Here is a 15,752-nt window from a genome sequence, read left to right on the forward strand (position 1 = left end):
GCGCAAAGGCACAAACTTAGTACGCGTGCGCACCACACAACGTTCACACCCAGACGGTGAAGCGTAGCAGTTTACAAGTGCTTAATAACGAATTGAAGCTGTTCCTGTTTACAATATTACTTAGATGATGCCTTTGTTTTCTCTGAAGGAGCCACAGAATCCATTAAAATGAAAGAAAAAATTGGAAGAGAAAGTCGTCTTTAAAATTATTACGTATTATTTTATTTGGATATCCCTTCATTTAGCCATTAACAAAACAAAGCTTGGTATGTTAATATATATATATATATATATATATATATATATATATATATATATATATATATATATAAAAAACAAAACACTTGACAATATTGATCATATAAACAAATCATTTATAATAGCACCCGAAGTTCATATGTTTAAGATGGACGTAATCGTCCAGTGTGTCATTTAAACTGAGTGATTTTTTAAATTAGATAGATAGATAAATACTTTATTAATCCCAAGGGGAAATTCACACAATAAAAAAGAGAAAAATAAAAGTAGAAAAATAAAGTCGTACAACAATTACAACCTCAAAAAAAAAGTGAAGTAAATCTTTTTCTGTGCTAAAGTTTTTCAATCTTATTTAATTTCCTTATTATTGAAGTTCATTTTTTGTTTCACTTCATTCTTCTACTTTTCTATTATCATATTAACTAAACTGGCTATTTAATATATTCATATATAAAGTATATTCTACAGGGTGTCCCCCCCCCCCCCCCCCCCCCCAAAAAAAAAAAGTTTTATCATTCAATTGGACCAGTTCAATTAATTCAAATTTAATTTATTCCAAGTCCTCAGTGGGGATGATCCTGGCCGATGAATTGAATTTAATGAGCGTTTCCTGGCAAATCCTTTGGTCCGCATTATCGGCAGCACCTGAACAACAACGGCCAACAGTTAAAACCTTTGTGATGACTCAGAATGATTCAAACTTTGCTTTTGTTAGCCTGAACTGTTAAACGTAGATGTGTCTTAATGAACACTGCATTTATAATCCTTCAAAGTATGTATATATATTTTGGGACCCCCTGTATTTTGGCAGTTGTCATCTGAGTGCTCGCCCATCCTCAGGTCATTCGACTCTTTTGCTTCTGTATGCAGGCAGAGCTGACCAGTGGTGGTCCTCCATTTTTGGGGGGCCTGAAGTTTGAACTGAACCCCCAGGGCCGGCACCATCATTAAGGCAAATTCACCTAGGGTATAGATCATAAGGGTGGGGGGGGCGGCACCCAGCCACATGAGTTAGCTACACTAATAAGCTTGGGATAATAATCTAGCAGGACCCTCATTGCTGAGAACACGAGCGGCTGGACCAGGCTATAGGGACGCCCATGTGACACCTGGCTGCAGCAGATAGAGGGTCATTTCCAGGGGGTGGGACTGGACTGCGTGTATGCCTGGGGGGGGGCTGCCAACCAGGATCCCAAGCTACTATTTCAGCGTGTGGAGGGTGCAGTAACGCATACCAGTACATGCTCCCCAACCTGACCTGACCTGGCACTTGGAAGAATCAAAACACCACACAAGATTGCTGTTTAGACTTTTCATCAGCTTGTAGGCTCCTTAGCGTTACAATTTTTCTCAAAAACACATGTAAAAAGCATTGCATGTTTAGGCATGAAAAATTACATTTTTATTAAATCTCATCTTGCTACTGTAAAACGTGCAAACGACTAAAAGTTGTGGTGTATGGCTGGGACCTCTGCCCAGCTGGGACACCTCTACGCTGGAAGGACTGGGGGAGGGAGTGTATCTGGAGCATTACCTCCCCCGGAGCGTTAAGTGGCAGCCCCCAGTCAGTGGGAAACCGATGTTTTATATTATTTGAAATTGGAAAAAATCAAATTTTCAGTTAGAGGATCTGTACAAAATTTTTTCAAAACCTGGCAGGATCTAATCAATATTATTTTAGAATAAGAGAAATAACTATTACCGCATTTAATTCCCTTCTCCATCTCTTATTTACATATATATTTATTTCTCCCTTTCTTTTGTTTATTGTTGCCTTATTAAAAAGCCCTAAGCAATTCTCCTTTGGCTTAGCTCTCCTTCTCAGGGGTGGGGTTTGATTTGTCTTCAATTTTGTTTGGTTATAAATTGATCTATTTGTATGGAATGATTACAATAAAAATTAATAAATAAATAAAAAAGTGGCAGCCCCCATGGGTTGCAGTGGTGCCTCGGACTGCTGCAGGGCTTCATGGGAGGTGGAGTTTGGTGCAACCCAGTTGGGTTCCGTGGGCGCCACCAGGGGGTGCTGCACCTACTGCGGAGTGCTTGGTTGCAGCTCTTCAGCCACACCTGGAAGTGCTGTTGAAAGAAGGTCAACGAGCACCTGGAGCACATCCAGGTGCCTTATGAAAGGAGTCAGCAGCCACTACTCGGGGAGCCAGAGTTGGGTGGGAGAAGACGAAGCTTATCAGGAGGAGTGGAGGAGAAAAAGAGAGAGAGAGAGAGAGTTTAGGAGCACACGCTGATACGGCGCATTGCTATCTATCTATCTATCTATCTATCTATCTATCTATCTATCTATCTATCTATCTATCTATCTAATCCTGCCAACTATGCTATCTATCTATCTATCTATCTATCTATCTATCTATCTATCTATCTATCCTAAAATTAATATCTATTGATTCTGCTAACTACACTATCTATCTATCTATCTATCTATCTATCTATCTATCTATCTATCTATCTATCTATCTATCTATTGATCCTGCCAACTACACTATCTATCTATCTATCTATCTATCTATCTATCTATCTATCTATCTATCTATCTATCTATCTATCTATCTATCCTAAAATTAATATCTATTGATCCTGCCAACTACACTATCTATCTATCTATCTATCTATCTATCTATCTATCTATCTATCTATCTATCTATCTATCTATTCTAAAATTAATATCTATTGATTCTGCTAACTACACTATCTATCTATCTATCTATCTATCTATCTATCTATCTATCTATCTATCTACCCTAAAATTAATATCTATTGATCCTGCCAACTACACTATCTATCTATCTATCTATCTATCTATCTATCTATCTATCTATCTATCTATCTATTCTAAAATTAATATCTATTGATTCTGCCAACTACACTATCTATCTATCTATCTATCTATCTATCTATCTATCTATCTATCTATCTATCTATTGATCCTGCCAACTACACTATCTATCTATCTATCTATCTATCTATCTATCTATCTATCTATCTATCTATCTATCTATCTATCCTAAAATTAATATCTATTGATCCTACCAACTACACTATCTATCTATCTATCTATCTATCTATCTATCTATTCTAAAATTAATATCTATTGATCCTGCCAACTCTAAAATTAATATCTATTGATCCTGCCAACTACACTATCTATCTATCTATCTATCTATCTATCTATCTATCTATCTATCTATCTATCTATCTATCTATCTATCTATCTATCTATCTATCTATCTATCTACCCAGGATGGGGAGGAAAAACAGAGTAAGAAGAGTGGGCTTGTGACTGTGCTGTACAGGTGGGAAACAGGGGAAGGCGTTTCCCACAGGTAAAAGAAAAAAATATTAAAGCGCGTGTGTTGCACTCATGTCCTGCGTCTGTCTGTGTCGGGTTAGGGGAGTTGGTGAGCCCCCTGCAGACCACAGGAGTAAAGCCAGTTCTGCGGTCTCCTCCAAGATTAGGGACCCTTAAGCTTTATTAGTTTTATAGTACATCCACCACTGGAGCTGACAGATCTCGTTTTCTTAGCAAATCTTGTTGCCTTCACAGACAGAAATGGAAAAAATGCATCAGAACCGAATTAAACATTGGAAAATGAGAAAGAAAAGGTTTGACGTGTATGCTGGGAAATGGTAAAGGCATTTCAAAAGTGGCCATTTGTAGACTTTGATTTCAATCTTTTCTTGTTAAATATGACAACAGTAACAGATTAAATGTGTCAGATTTGCTCATCCCATTCAACTCATGGATCAAGTCTTAGAACATAAGACAATTTGACAAACGCAAGGAGACCACTCATTCCTTTTATCGCACATGTAACCTGGAGAGATGCTCATACATCAAGTAATTTTCACATCCCATTGATGGGTCTTCCCGACTTTGACTTAAATTGTAATTAATCAGTGAAGGCGTTTGGGTGCACCTGCACAAGGTATAAAGTAATGATGGACAGTTTTGGTCAAGTGATGGACATTAATTGACAGTGGGCCGAACTGAATTAGGCAGTGGGGAGAAGAATTAGAAAGAGGAGAGTATTTTTTCATAGATGATAATAAATGTAATATAAACAGACATACTTCCTAGTTTAAGCATTTTCACCAAGGTCTTTTTGTTGCATTGCTGTATAATAAACATTTCTTTCTGCATTTCCATCTGGACTCCGAGTCTGCCTTTCTTTCTTTTCTCCATGACAGCTGCCCCAGTGTCTCATCCAGATACTAATTCTTCATGATTTCTGCTTTAACCCTAAGTCTTGGTAGTTTGTCCCTGACTCCCACAACCCCTTAAGAGTAAAGCAGTTGTAACTTAGTGTCACAAACTCAACAAAAGAAGCCACAAAAAAGGTTTGGGGAAGCCACCCGTATTTTATTTTCCTAGCTGCAAAATAGCAATGAGTAGTGTATAGGTTCGAGACCTGAACAGAACTGACTTGATATGAACAAAATGGCGGTTTTAAAAACAGGTACAGGAAGTGATGTCAATAGAGGCGGGACCAGAAGTGACATCATCAAAGTGGCTGGAAATTGGAAAGTGATGTCATCAGGGTTGGAACCAGAAGTGATGTCATCAGGGCCAGACGGGATTTCCCGTAGCTGGTCTGTAGAGAAGTGAGAAAAAGAGTTGATGTACTCCGCCACCTCCCAGTCTGGCTCGGAATTACTCTCAATCAAGTCCTGTAGCTGCCTGCCACGCGCACGTGTGTGACACTAAGAACAGACCGAGGGCACGAGAAGGAAGGTTGGGGCTGACCCCATTTAATCGATAAATCAAAAAATAAGCAGACCAGTGCCCAGGGCACAAAAGAAAGGGGGCTTGGTTCAGCCATGCCAAACTGCAAAGAAAGGAGCTCTGCTCTCGTTGAAGGTTCAGGTCCAAATTAACGCCATCTTCTTGAGGACACACTGTTCTTACACTGTCTTAGACAGAAGGGGTAGCTCCATACTGACACCACACACCACCCCACTCCACAGTGCAAAAAGTCTGCCAACTACACCAAGTGTTCTGTGGTGGGCTCATGCTTGTGGTGTGTGTGTTTGTGTGTATGTGGTGCAGTGGTAGTGTTACTGCCTCACAGTAAGGAGACCAGGGTTCACTCTTCAGGTCCTTCCTGTGTGGAGTTTGCATCTTCTCCCCGTGTCTGTGTGGGTTTCCTCCGGGTGCTCCGGTTTCCTCTCACAGTCGAAAGACATGCAGGTTAGGTGGACTGGTGACACTGGATTGGCTGTAGTGTGTGTGTGTTTGGTGTGTGTGTTTGCCCTGTGATGGCTGGTTCCCTATCCAGGGTTTGTTCCTGCCTGATCATATAAACAAGTCATTTATAATAGCAGCCCAAGTTCATATGTATAAGATGGAGGTAGTCTTCCACTGTGTCATTTAAACAGAGTGATTTATTAAATTATGACCTCTTGTTCTTCTTTCGGCTGCTCCCGTTAGGGGTTGCCACAGTGGATCATCTTCTTCCAGATCTTTCTGTCCTCTGCATCTTGCTCTGTTACACCCACCACCACCATGTCCTCTCTCACCACATCCATAAACCTTCAGTTAGGCCTTCCTCTTCTCCTCTTGCCTGGCAGCTCTATCCTTAGCACCTTTCTCCCAATATACCCCTCATCTCTCCTCTGCACATGTCCAAACCAATGCAATCTCACCTCTCTGACTTTGTCTCCCAACCTTCCAACCTGAGCTGACCCTCTAATGTCCTCATTTCTAATCCTGTCCATCCTCGTCACACCCAATGCAGATCTTAGCATCTTTAACTCTGCCACCTCCAGCTCTGTCTCTGCTAAGGTTTTTCAACCTTATTTAATTTCCTTATTATTGAAGTTCATTTTTTGTTTCACTTAATTTTTCTACTTTTCTATTTTTTATACAGTGAACCCTCGTTTATTATGGTTAATCTGTTCCAGACTCTACCGTGATAAATGAATTTTCACGAAGTAGGATTCTTTATTTATAAATCGAATATTTTCGCAGTTAGAGTATAGAAAACCTGTTTACGACCTTCTAAATACGTTTTTTAACATTATTAGAGCCCTCTAGACATGAAATAACACCCTTTAGTCACCATTACACTCGTATTACCCAATATATTAGACAAAATAACAGAAAATAAGACATATTAGACATTACAAATATCATATTACTAGCAAAATACCTGCGCTTCGCAGCGGAGAAGTAGTATGTTAAAGAGGTTATGTAAACATATATATACATATATACATACATACATATATATACATATCTACATATACACATATCTTTGGTTTCCTCCCACAGTCCAAAGACATGCAGGTTAGGTGCATTGGCGATTCTAAATTGTCCCTGGTGTGTGGGTGTGTGTGGGTGTGTGCGCCCTGCGGTGGGCTGGCACGTTGCCCGGGGTTTGTTTCCTACCTTGTGCCCTGTGTTGGCAGGGATTGGCTCCTGTATTTAGGAAATAGCAGGTTGGATAATGGATGGATGGACATTTGTATGCATAGCCCCATTTGCCCGTTTTCGCTTTTTTTCTTTCTTCAGTAATATTTCAGCAAACCCGGAGCTTGTCAGTTCAAATCCTGGTACTGACACCACTGTGTGACCCTGAGGAAGTCACTTCACCTGCCTGTGCTGCAAAAAACCAAAGTAATGTAAGAAATTGTACCTCAGATGTTGCAAGTTGCTGGAATAAAGGCATAAGTCAAATAGATAAATATGTATTATACACATAGGAACTATTCATTTATTTTCAGTTAAGTCATCTGCAGCAAACCTTTATAAATGAGGGTTTCTCCTTTTTAGATAGTGCAAACTGTTTTCTTCTTCATTGAGGTTTTCTCTTGGAGAGCTTTTTTCATTTTATTGAAAATTAAAGCAGCAGCTGCCAAAATATGTAGCTTTCTTATTAATTTTTCAACATTGTGTAAAATAACTTTATAAAGTAACATAAAAGGTTTAAATACTCGTTATCCTTTTACACTAAAATATTACTAAAGAGATACAAAAAAAAGTAAAATGCATATGTTGTTTTTCTTTAAGGAGATTAAATATTACTGAAGAAAAAAAAAAAACCTAAAACAGTCAAATGGGGCTATGCATACGAACTTAAAAGGTTTAAATAAAACAGAAATATATACCTTTATTTTTACTTCCTTAACTTGTGGAGGGTGTATCTTGTAGCAAAGCCCTAAGTTTTTTCATGAAAGCCCGTTTCAGTCAATAAGTCTTAAAAACAGGTGTAAAGATATTGACAATAAGTTACGCAAACCCACCAAGACATGGAATCGTTTAAATCAAGGCGCGAGTCGAAAAACACCATCCGATACTATTAGTTAACGATTAACACATTTCTATATGTATTGTTAGCATACAACTGATAATATGTTGCGCTTATTTATCTGGTGTACCGACATTTTTGCGCGTTTAATGGCTGAAATCTAACGTGGTTTGTGCCCTTCAGAATGAAAACAGTTTGCATTTACCTTTTTAATAAAAAGGGAGCTTTTAAGCCTGAGAAATCACTCCGTAAATGCACACGTTTAATTCTTGATCACTTCAAACAACTGAACTATCCAGAACATTTCAGGCATACATCCAGCATTCAAACTATGTATAAAAAGCACAACTGTTAAAGGAATTCAGCATTTCTTAATTGAAAATGTTCCTTTAATCCTCAACTTGTCTCAATGAGTCGTTCTGGTGGTTTTACTTGACATTTTGATATTCTGGTTAATTGTGTTTGCAGTTGAGATGTTTTTTCCTGATTTATACTTGTTTTCTCGTTAATATTTGTTTCGCTGGTGTTTGTGTTCTGATTAGAGGTTATTGGTCCTTTGATGTCTCGGCGGTTTCTTCTTAGAACAGCTCCTATTACGCAATTCCGTCACATACTGGTCTATTGTTTCTCCGCTTTTCTGGAAACATATAAAAAAACTTGTGCCGCTCAAACGTCACATTGCGCTTTGGGTTGCAATACGTTTCAAATTTTTCAAGTATTTTGTTCAATTTCATATTGTCTCCATCTTCTTTAAACTGAAAATTGTTATACACCTCTAGCGCCTCTTCACCAATTACATGTAGAAGCATAGACGCTTTCATTTTTTCACTTTTCCTATCTGCTTCAATCGCAGCAAGATACAACTCGAATCTCTGTTTAAATCTTTTCCAATTTTCAGCTACATTTCCCTTTAACTGGAGATTTGGTGGGGGCTGTAATCCTAACATATTTTTTTTTCTCTTTTGCTAGAACGTCTTAGCGCTTTCTCATCATGTTTTTGGGTTACTCACAGACACACGACTCGTTCAAAAGCTGAACCTCTTCTTCACATTCCCCTTCCAATCCGCCACTTCTGACACCATGTAGTGATCTTGTTAGGTTCGTAGTTTAATCAATACACAGGATTGAAAGATATAATAACTGTTTAATAGACAGACTTTAGAGACATTTACTGTACAAGTTACTAATCGTTCTTTAGTTCACACCCATTCTCCTACTTGCATCGGCATTCACAGGCATTACTAATCATTCTGTAAGTATCCCTTAATAGACCTTACTAATCAACTATCATTACAAAATCTAACGTGGTTTGTGCCGTTCAGAATGAAAACAGTTAGCATTTACCTTTTTAATAAAAGGCGAGCTTTTAAGCCTGAGAAATCACCCCGTAAATGCACACGTTTAATTGCACGTTTTAATATGTATGCTTACACAGTATTAAAAGACACTCAAAAATTAACGTCATTTACCTTCGTTCCCGCGTTTGACTCGTGCTGTAAATCTCTTCCTTGTTTTTAGTTCAAGTGATTACGTAGGAGGTGTGATGACGCGATACGTGACTCCGCCTCCTCCATTAGAGTATATGGACAAAAAACAGGTTCCAGTTATGACCATTACACGTAGAATTTCGAAATGAAACCTGCCTAACTTTGTAAGTAAGCTGTAAGGAATGAGCCTGCCAAATTTCAGCCTTCCACCTACACGGGAAGTTGGAGAATTAGTGATGAGTCAGTCAGTCAGTGAGTCAGTGAGGGCTTTGCCTTTTATTAATTAGTATAGATTACTAGGCTCACCTGCATTTTATCCTCAATTTGTGTGCGCTCCATGTGTACATCAGGCATGTAAGTGTAGGGAATGAGAACATCAAAGTGCCCATTCATAACATCTCCCGAAAACCTACGTTTTTTTATCCGCTCGAGTGCCTGTCCAAAGTCGTACGATGTCAGCCCGAATCTGTACCGCTAAAGATGGAGTTTCATGCACTAAATAAGCTATACATGAGAATAAGCAAGCACCATCTCCCCTGATATTTACTACGCAGTGAGGCATTTGTACTCCATCAACATTAATTATTTCCAGAGACATAATTTTGTCTATTTTTCCAGCGCATCATGCACAAAAGCAAGGGAACGATGGGAGCACCAGAACTCTGCTCACATCGCGTCGCTTCGTACCGCAAGCTGCAAGTAGTAAGTCTGTGATAAGCGGAATACCGCTACGCTTTGCACTCATGGGACAGAAGGACAATCCCAACAGCTTTTATATAGTGAGATTATTGTACTGTACATTTAATTACACACACACACACAGTTCTTACACACAACCACTAACCTATGAAGGCACGAGCTCAGTAGGAGAGTCTTCAGGTGGTGCAGTATCTTCAGGTGGTGCAGTATCTTCAGGTGGTGCAGTATCTTCAGCAGGTGTGTCGTTGTCTTCTTCCGCTGAAGGAGTACCAAGAGTAGGCAGTGGGTGTCTGGGTGTGTGGCTGAAGAACATCTTGATAGGCAGTTGCTGGCGCTGTCTTTTCATATGCGTGAGGAGGCTTTTGTAGGGTATTGCCATCTTTGACCATATCCAAGAGTTTTGCCTTCTCCTGGATGGTAAGCATCTTCCTCCAGTGCTTAGTTTCATTGTCAGAAGGCTTAGAAGCCATCATGGGGCTTAGATAAAAGTTCTCAGAAAGCGCATGTGTAGTGAGGTAAGTGTGTAGGAGAAAAAATCGCAATAGAGTGAAGCCGCGAAAGTCGAAGCGTGATATAGCAAGGGATCACTGTATCATCATATAAATAAGACTGGCTATTTAATATATTCATACATAAAGTATGTCCAACCCCCCCCCCCCAAATAAAAAAGTTTTATCATTCAATTGGACCAGTTCAATTAATTCAAATTTAATTTATTCCAAGTCCTCAGTGGGGATGATCCTGGCCGATGAATTGAATTTAATGAGCGTTTTCTGGCAAATCCTTTGGTCCGCATTATCGGCAGCACCTGAACAACAACGGCCAACAGTTAAAACCTTTGTGATGACTCAGAATGATTCAAACGTTGCTTTTGTTAGCCTGAACTGTTAAACGTAGATGTGTCTTAATGAACATTGCATTTATAATCCTTCAAAGTATGTATACTGTATATATATTTTGGGACCCCCTGTATTTTGGCAGTTGTCATCTGAGTGCTCGCCCATCCTCAGGTCATTTGACTCTTTTGCTTCTGTATGCAGGCAGAGCTGACCAGTGGCAGTCCTCCATTTTTGCGGGGGCCTGAAGTTTGAACTGTTATGGGGGGCCCCCCAGGGCCGGCACCATTATTAAGGCAAATTCACCTAAGGCATAGATCATAAATTGGGGGGGGGCACCCAGCCACATGAGTTAGCTACACTAATAAGCTTGGGATAGGGTGCAAAATAACCTAGCAGGATCCTCATTGCTGAGAACATGAGCGGCTGGACCAGGCTAAGAGGATGCCCACGTGACACCTGGCTGTGATGGCTGGTGCCCTATCCAGAGTTTGTTCCTGCCTTGTGTCCTGTGCTATCTGGGATAGACTCCAGGAGACCCTCACAGCTCTGTTCAGTACTAAGCAGGCTAGAAAATGACTGACTGCCTGATTGTCGTAACTGCCGGTAGCCTGACGTGACACACAACCATTGAATTGTAACAGCCCTCAGAATTAGCCTCCTTGTCAGCATGAACTAAAGTAGTAACTCACTTATCTCTACGGACAAGGACAGGCTGCATGCAGAGTGAAGGGGAGCGTATCCTAGTGATGCCAACCGAGCCCCTCTCTTTCTCATCCAGCCCCTACTCTATGGCGCAGCTCCAAAACGACACCCCACACCCCACATTGACTTTATAAGGAGCAGAAAGAGCAGACGTCCACATTCATTTCTAAACCCATGGCTGATGGAGACTGAGCTCATACCTCGGGAGAACATTCATGATAGCAAAATTTGAAAACTCCCACTGCATTGGTCCTGAAAATGCCTTTTCTTTTATTAATGTTTCTGCTGTTATTATCAAATGGGGCCATTACCTTGGACCCAACCCAGGAGGATCTCTGACGTCACTTCTCTGTTAAATCAGAAATCCCACTTCTTCCACCCAGCTCTGTCTTGGGCTCACACAAACACACAACATGCCTCGTCAGCTTGCAGATTTGCACTGTGCTAACTGCTGGACGGCCAGTCGTGAACCCCGCAACCACTGGATTCTAACGCTGCTCAGAATCAGTCTCTCCTTGTGTGCAGGAGCTCTTGGGACAAGGACAGAGGCTGTAAGCAGAATGGAGCGGAGCGCATGATGTCAGCACCCATTATGTGGCCATAGCTCCGAAACCCACACCGCACATCTCATCGAATGAATAAGAAGCGGACAGAAGGGAAGTCATCATTCATTTCCGAAACTCGTGATTGATGGGTGTAGAGCATGTCGCTCAGAAACACATTCACGGTAGCAAAAGCTGAAAACTCGCACCGCACTGGTCCTGATTGTGTCTTTTCGTTTGTTAATTGCTACACCTGTCATTAAAAGGGGACCCCAATCCTTCATCTTGTGTTGTTTGTATCATCACATTGTAAAGACCAGACACACGGACATTCATCTTTACGAAACGTATTATATATTTACAGTATATACATATATACATACATGAATACATACAAAAGGAGGATGATCACAATGAGTACATTCACTGGTCCTTTTTTGATTATGGTAGTAGATGGGCAGGCCTGCTCACAGATACCTGTAGGCGATGAGGCTGGTTCAGCAGGAGTATCTCGACTTGCTGCTCTGTGGAATTTGCCTAGAAAAAAAGTAGATTTCAATTTGTCATTGTCAGTTTCTAGCCTCTTGAAAGAGTGAAGGACTGCACAAAGTCAAGGAAGGGCTTGAGGGGGCTGGCGAGAGGACCAACAGAAGTGGAAATTTTGATTATTATCGTGTGATCTTATAGCAAGGCATCGCATGGGCATTGCTATCTGGCCACTCCAGGACCATTTTAGCCGCTCAGCCCCACTGGTTAGCTCACTGCAGTTTATCTGTTCTACCTTAGCAAGTCTGGCCTACATTGAAAAAAAGAAATGTGATGATTCACACTTAATATTTTCAATCTGAACCAATATAATTCTTTTTAGCTTATTGATCCCACAATTTTTAAGTTGAGGCAAATCATTTAGAGTGATCGGGTGCAATTCACTTGTTTTATACTAAATCTATTTTTTAAGTTGTTGTTCTTTTTTGGCAGCTGGAAAGCCAGCACGCTGGAAAGTTCGACCGGAAGAATATACAAATGGCCCCTCAAACACAGCACACAAGCAAACTAAAATATTAAGTTAACTGAAATAGGATTTCTACGTTTATTCCCTCCACCATAACTTTCTTTGGTAGAAACACATTTTTTTACTTTGATTGAGATCTGAAACCAAATATTTCAAGCTACAACACTAAATGACTAATCTTAAGTTGCTTGAAAGAGAAAATTTACGTTGAATGAACAACATCAGTGTTATACTTTTTTCAGTGTAGTACCCACAATGCCGCTCATTAGAACTACCTGCTAATGTGGATGAAGACTTCAGACAAGACAGCAGGTGTGGTTAAATAGCAGCTTTATTTTTCAGCATCACAGTGAGAAGAGTTTCAGAAAAGCAGGCAATCAATATTACATGACAGCGTCAGGGCTCTTCTGAACCCCGTCTGTTGGGTGGGGCAAAGCTTTTATACCCCTAGAATGCATGATTTAATATTCATTATGAAATGCAACAGTTGACAATTTTATTTTACACAATCCTTGAGCCCCTTCAACGCCCCTTGTGCGACGTGATTTCTTGGCCCCTTTGTTATGGCGTTCAGATGTAAACTAAGGGAAAACGTGATAAGGCAGACTCATGTGTGGAATGCTTAGGCCTTGAGTCCTTTCGACTAATATTTTTCTGTTTGCTCAGCAAAGCATGCTGTATGGTTTCGTAAAGCTTACTTCTCAGACATGAATTAGTACAAGGGAACGAAGAGAACATTCATCTTCCACACTAACAACCCATGGAATTTCAAAGATGAGATGTACCTCTGCTTCATCTTTTCCTGTCATTCCCTGTGCTGGATGCGCATCTCTTCCACATCCTTCTGATATTTCTTAAGCACCTGTTTAAGCTGTATATTTTCCTGGGAAAGTTCACCAGTTTCGGACCTAAACATTGTATACATTTGTAGAAAGAAAAAGACGTTAAAATCTTGGATTGTCCTATCCTGGAATTCTTCTGTGCAATAAATGGTGTTAAATATGGTGCTACTGTGTAGAAAAATGCAAAACTGGACACCTGCAGGACTGGCTAATAGTAGGACTCTTTGTTCAAGTTTTGGATAAAAAATATAAAAATCAACTTTTCATTTGTTTAGTTATTTGGGGAAAATGATCTTAAGATAGCCAGGAATCTTCACTTTGTTATTTTGACCATGTCTTTTACCTTTGCATGATTATTTTCATTCCACTGGTATTCATTGTCAAACATCTCAGATTCAAAAATGGCCCTAACTGGCTCAAAAAATCTCAACAGTGGTGCAAATTTGGTCCTACTCTTAGGAGGAGGAGGAGTAATAGTATCTTATCAGTTTTCCTATCAGTTTTCCTAATTTAGGAAATAACAACCTTCACCAGGATTTAGGAGAGCTTGTGAGTTGCCCTAACTCACTAGGACTAGGGTGTCGAACTCCACTCCTGGAGGATCGCAGTGCCTGCAGGTTTTCATTCTAACCATCTTCTTAATTAGTGACAAGATTTTTCTGCTAATTAACTTCTTATGCCTTAGTTTTAATTAACTTGACTCAGCCAAACAATAATGAAAAACAAAACAAGCCGTGGGCGGCACGGTGGCGCTGCTGCCTCGCAGTAAGGAGACCCGGGTTCGCTTCCTGGGTCCTCCCTGCGTGGAGTTTCCACGTTCTCCCCGTGTCTGCGTGGGTTTCCTCCGGGTACTCCGGTTTCCTCCCACAGTCCAAAGACATGCAGGTTAGGTACATTGGCGTTTCTAAATTGTGCTTTGTGTGTGGGGGTGTGTGTGTGTGTGCGTTCCCTGCAGTGGGCTTATGCCCTGCCCGGGGTTTGTTTCCTGCCTTGTACCCTGTGCTGGCTGGGACTGGCTCCAGCAGACCCCCGTGACCCTGTAGTTGGGATGTAGCGGGTTGGATAATGGATGGATGGAAAACAAGCCGCAACATAACCGGCTCACTTGTGTCCATCACACAGTATCTGAAAATAAAGAAAGGTGATGGTCTCATGCAACACAAGTTTAATATGTCATTGTCCTCTATACAAAACTATTTTATAAATCTACTTTTCTAGGTACTCACATGCACAGTGGACACAGATTTAGCACAGGGGCTCATCATTTAGAACTGCTAGGCAAGCATTAAAAGACAAGACAGAGACAACCAGGAAATGGGCACTGTATACTATTTTTGTGTGTCAAAGTCAGCATGAAACTGTATTCTCTTTTCCTTGTTTGGAATTGTATCTATATTACTAAACCACAGTTTTAATTTATGCATGGACGCACCAAAACGCATGCGCACTGCGCTCAAACGCAGTGGCTTCCCACAGTCAGTAGGTGGCGCCCACTTCAGACACACCAGAAGCAAACACGTCACGGCTCCACAATCGAAGAGCTCAACTAACGGAAATACAAAAGGAGCCCGTATGGATAAACACAATGAACGAACGCAACAACAATGAACGAAGGCGCCCACACAATGAATCCACTGTAGTACAAATGCGCCGCGGCGCCCCAGAGTCAAACGCAGCGGCTTCAGTAGGTGGCACCCACTTCACGACCTGTGAACTAAACATGAGGTAAAGTGTGCACGCCAGGTTCTACAGCTGCCCGGACGTGACTGCCCACACCTAAACTTGCTGTGCTCCACTCTGCCAGCAGTCGGTGTCAGCAAAGGCAACGGAATTACGTCTCCACAAAACGAAACAGCCTTAGTCCAGATATGCTTATTTAATTAAACGACATTTCCCCAGACGCACCCACCCTCCATGATATGTCATCCATCCAAATATCGGATAGAACAGAAACTGATTGCCATTCTTGGATTTACGATTCTCTAGAGAATCGCGGGCTTACTTGTTATTCAGCTAAGTGGGGGGGTCTGCACATGAATAAAGAGTATTGCCCGGCACACCTTTGAAGCTGACGGATGGATGGGAGATAACATCATCCGATCCGGA

The 15,752-nt window shown here is 40.8% G+C and overlaps 1 protein-coding gene across 1 annotated transcript in view; it reads right to left on the minus strand.

Moving 5' to 3' along the window:
- Nucleotides 1–4,638: 4,638 nt before the first annotated feature.
- LOC127525974 (serologically defined colon cancer antigen 8 homolog) overlaps nucleotides 4,639–15,752 on the minus strand; it is a 59,559-nt gene continuing 48,445 nt past the window's right edge. The window contains exons 15-17 of the mRNA XM_051919529.1: nucleotides 13,590–13,712; nucleotides 12,188–12,329; nucleotides 4,639–4,868 (exon numbers count right to left, since the gene is read on the minus strand). Coding sequence (XP_051775489.1) covers nucleotides 13,610–13,712 — 103 coding nt within the window. The 3' untranslated portion in view covers nucleotides 4,639–4,868; nucleotides 12,188–12,329; nucleotides 13,590–13,609. The remainder of the gene's footprint in view (nucleotides 4,869–12,187; nucleotides 12,330–13,589; nucleotides 13,713–15,752) is intronic.

The sequence above is a fragment of the Erpetoichthys calabaricus genome, chromosome 15, assembly GCF_900747795.2.
Source record: "Erpetoichthys calabaricus chromosome 15, fErpCal1.3, whole genome shotgun sequence".
Classification (NCBI taxonomy): Eukaryota; Metazoa; Chordata; class Cladistia; order Polypteriformes; family Polypteridae; genus Erpetoichthys; species Erpetoichthys calabaricus.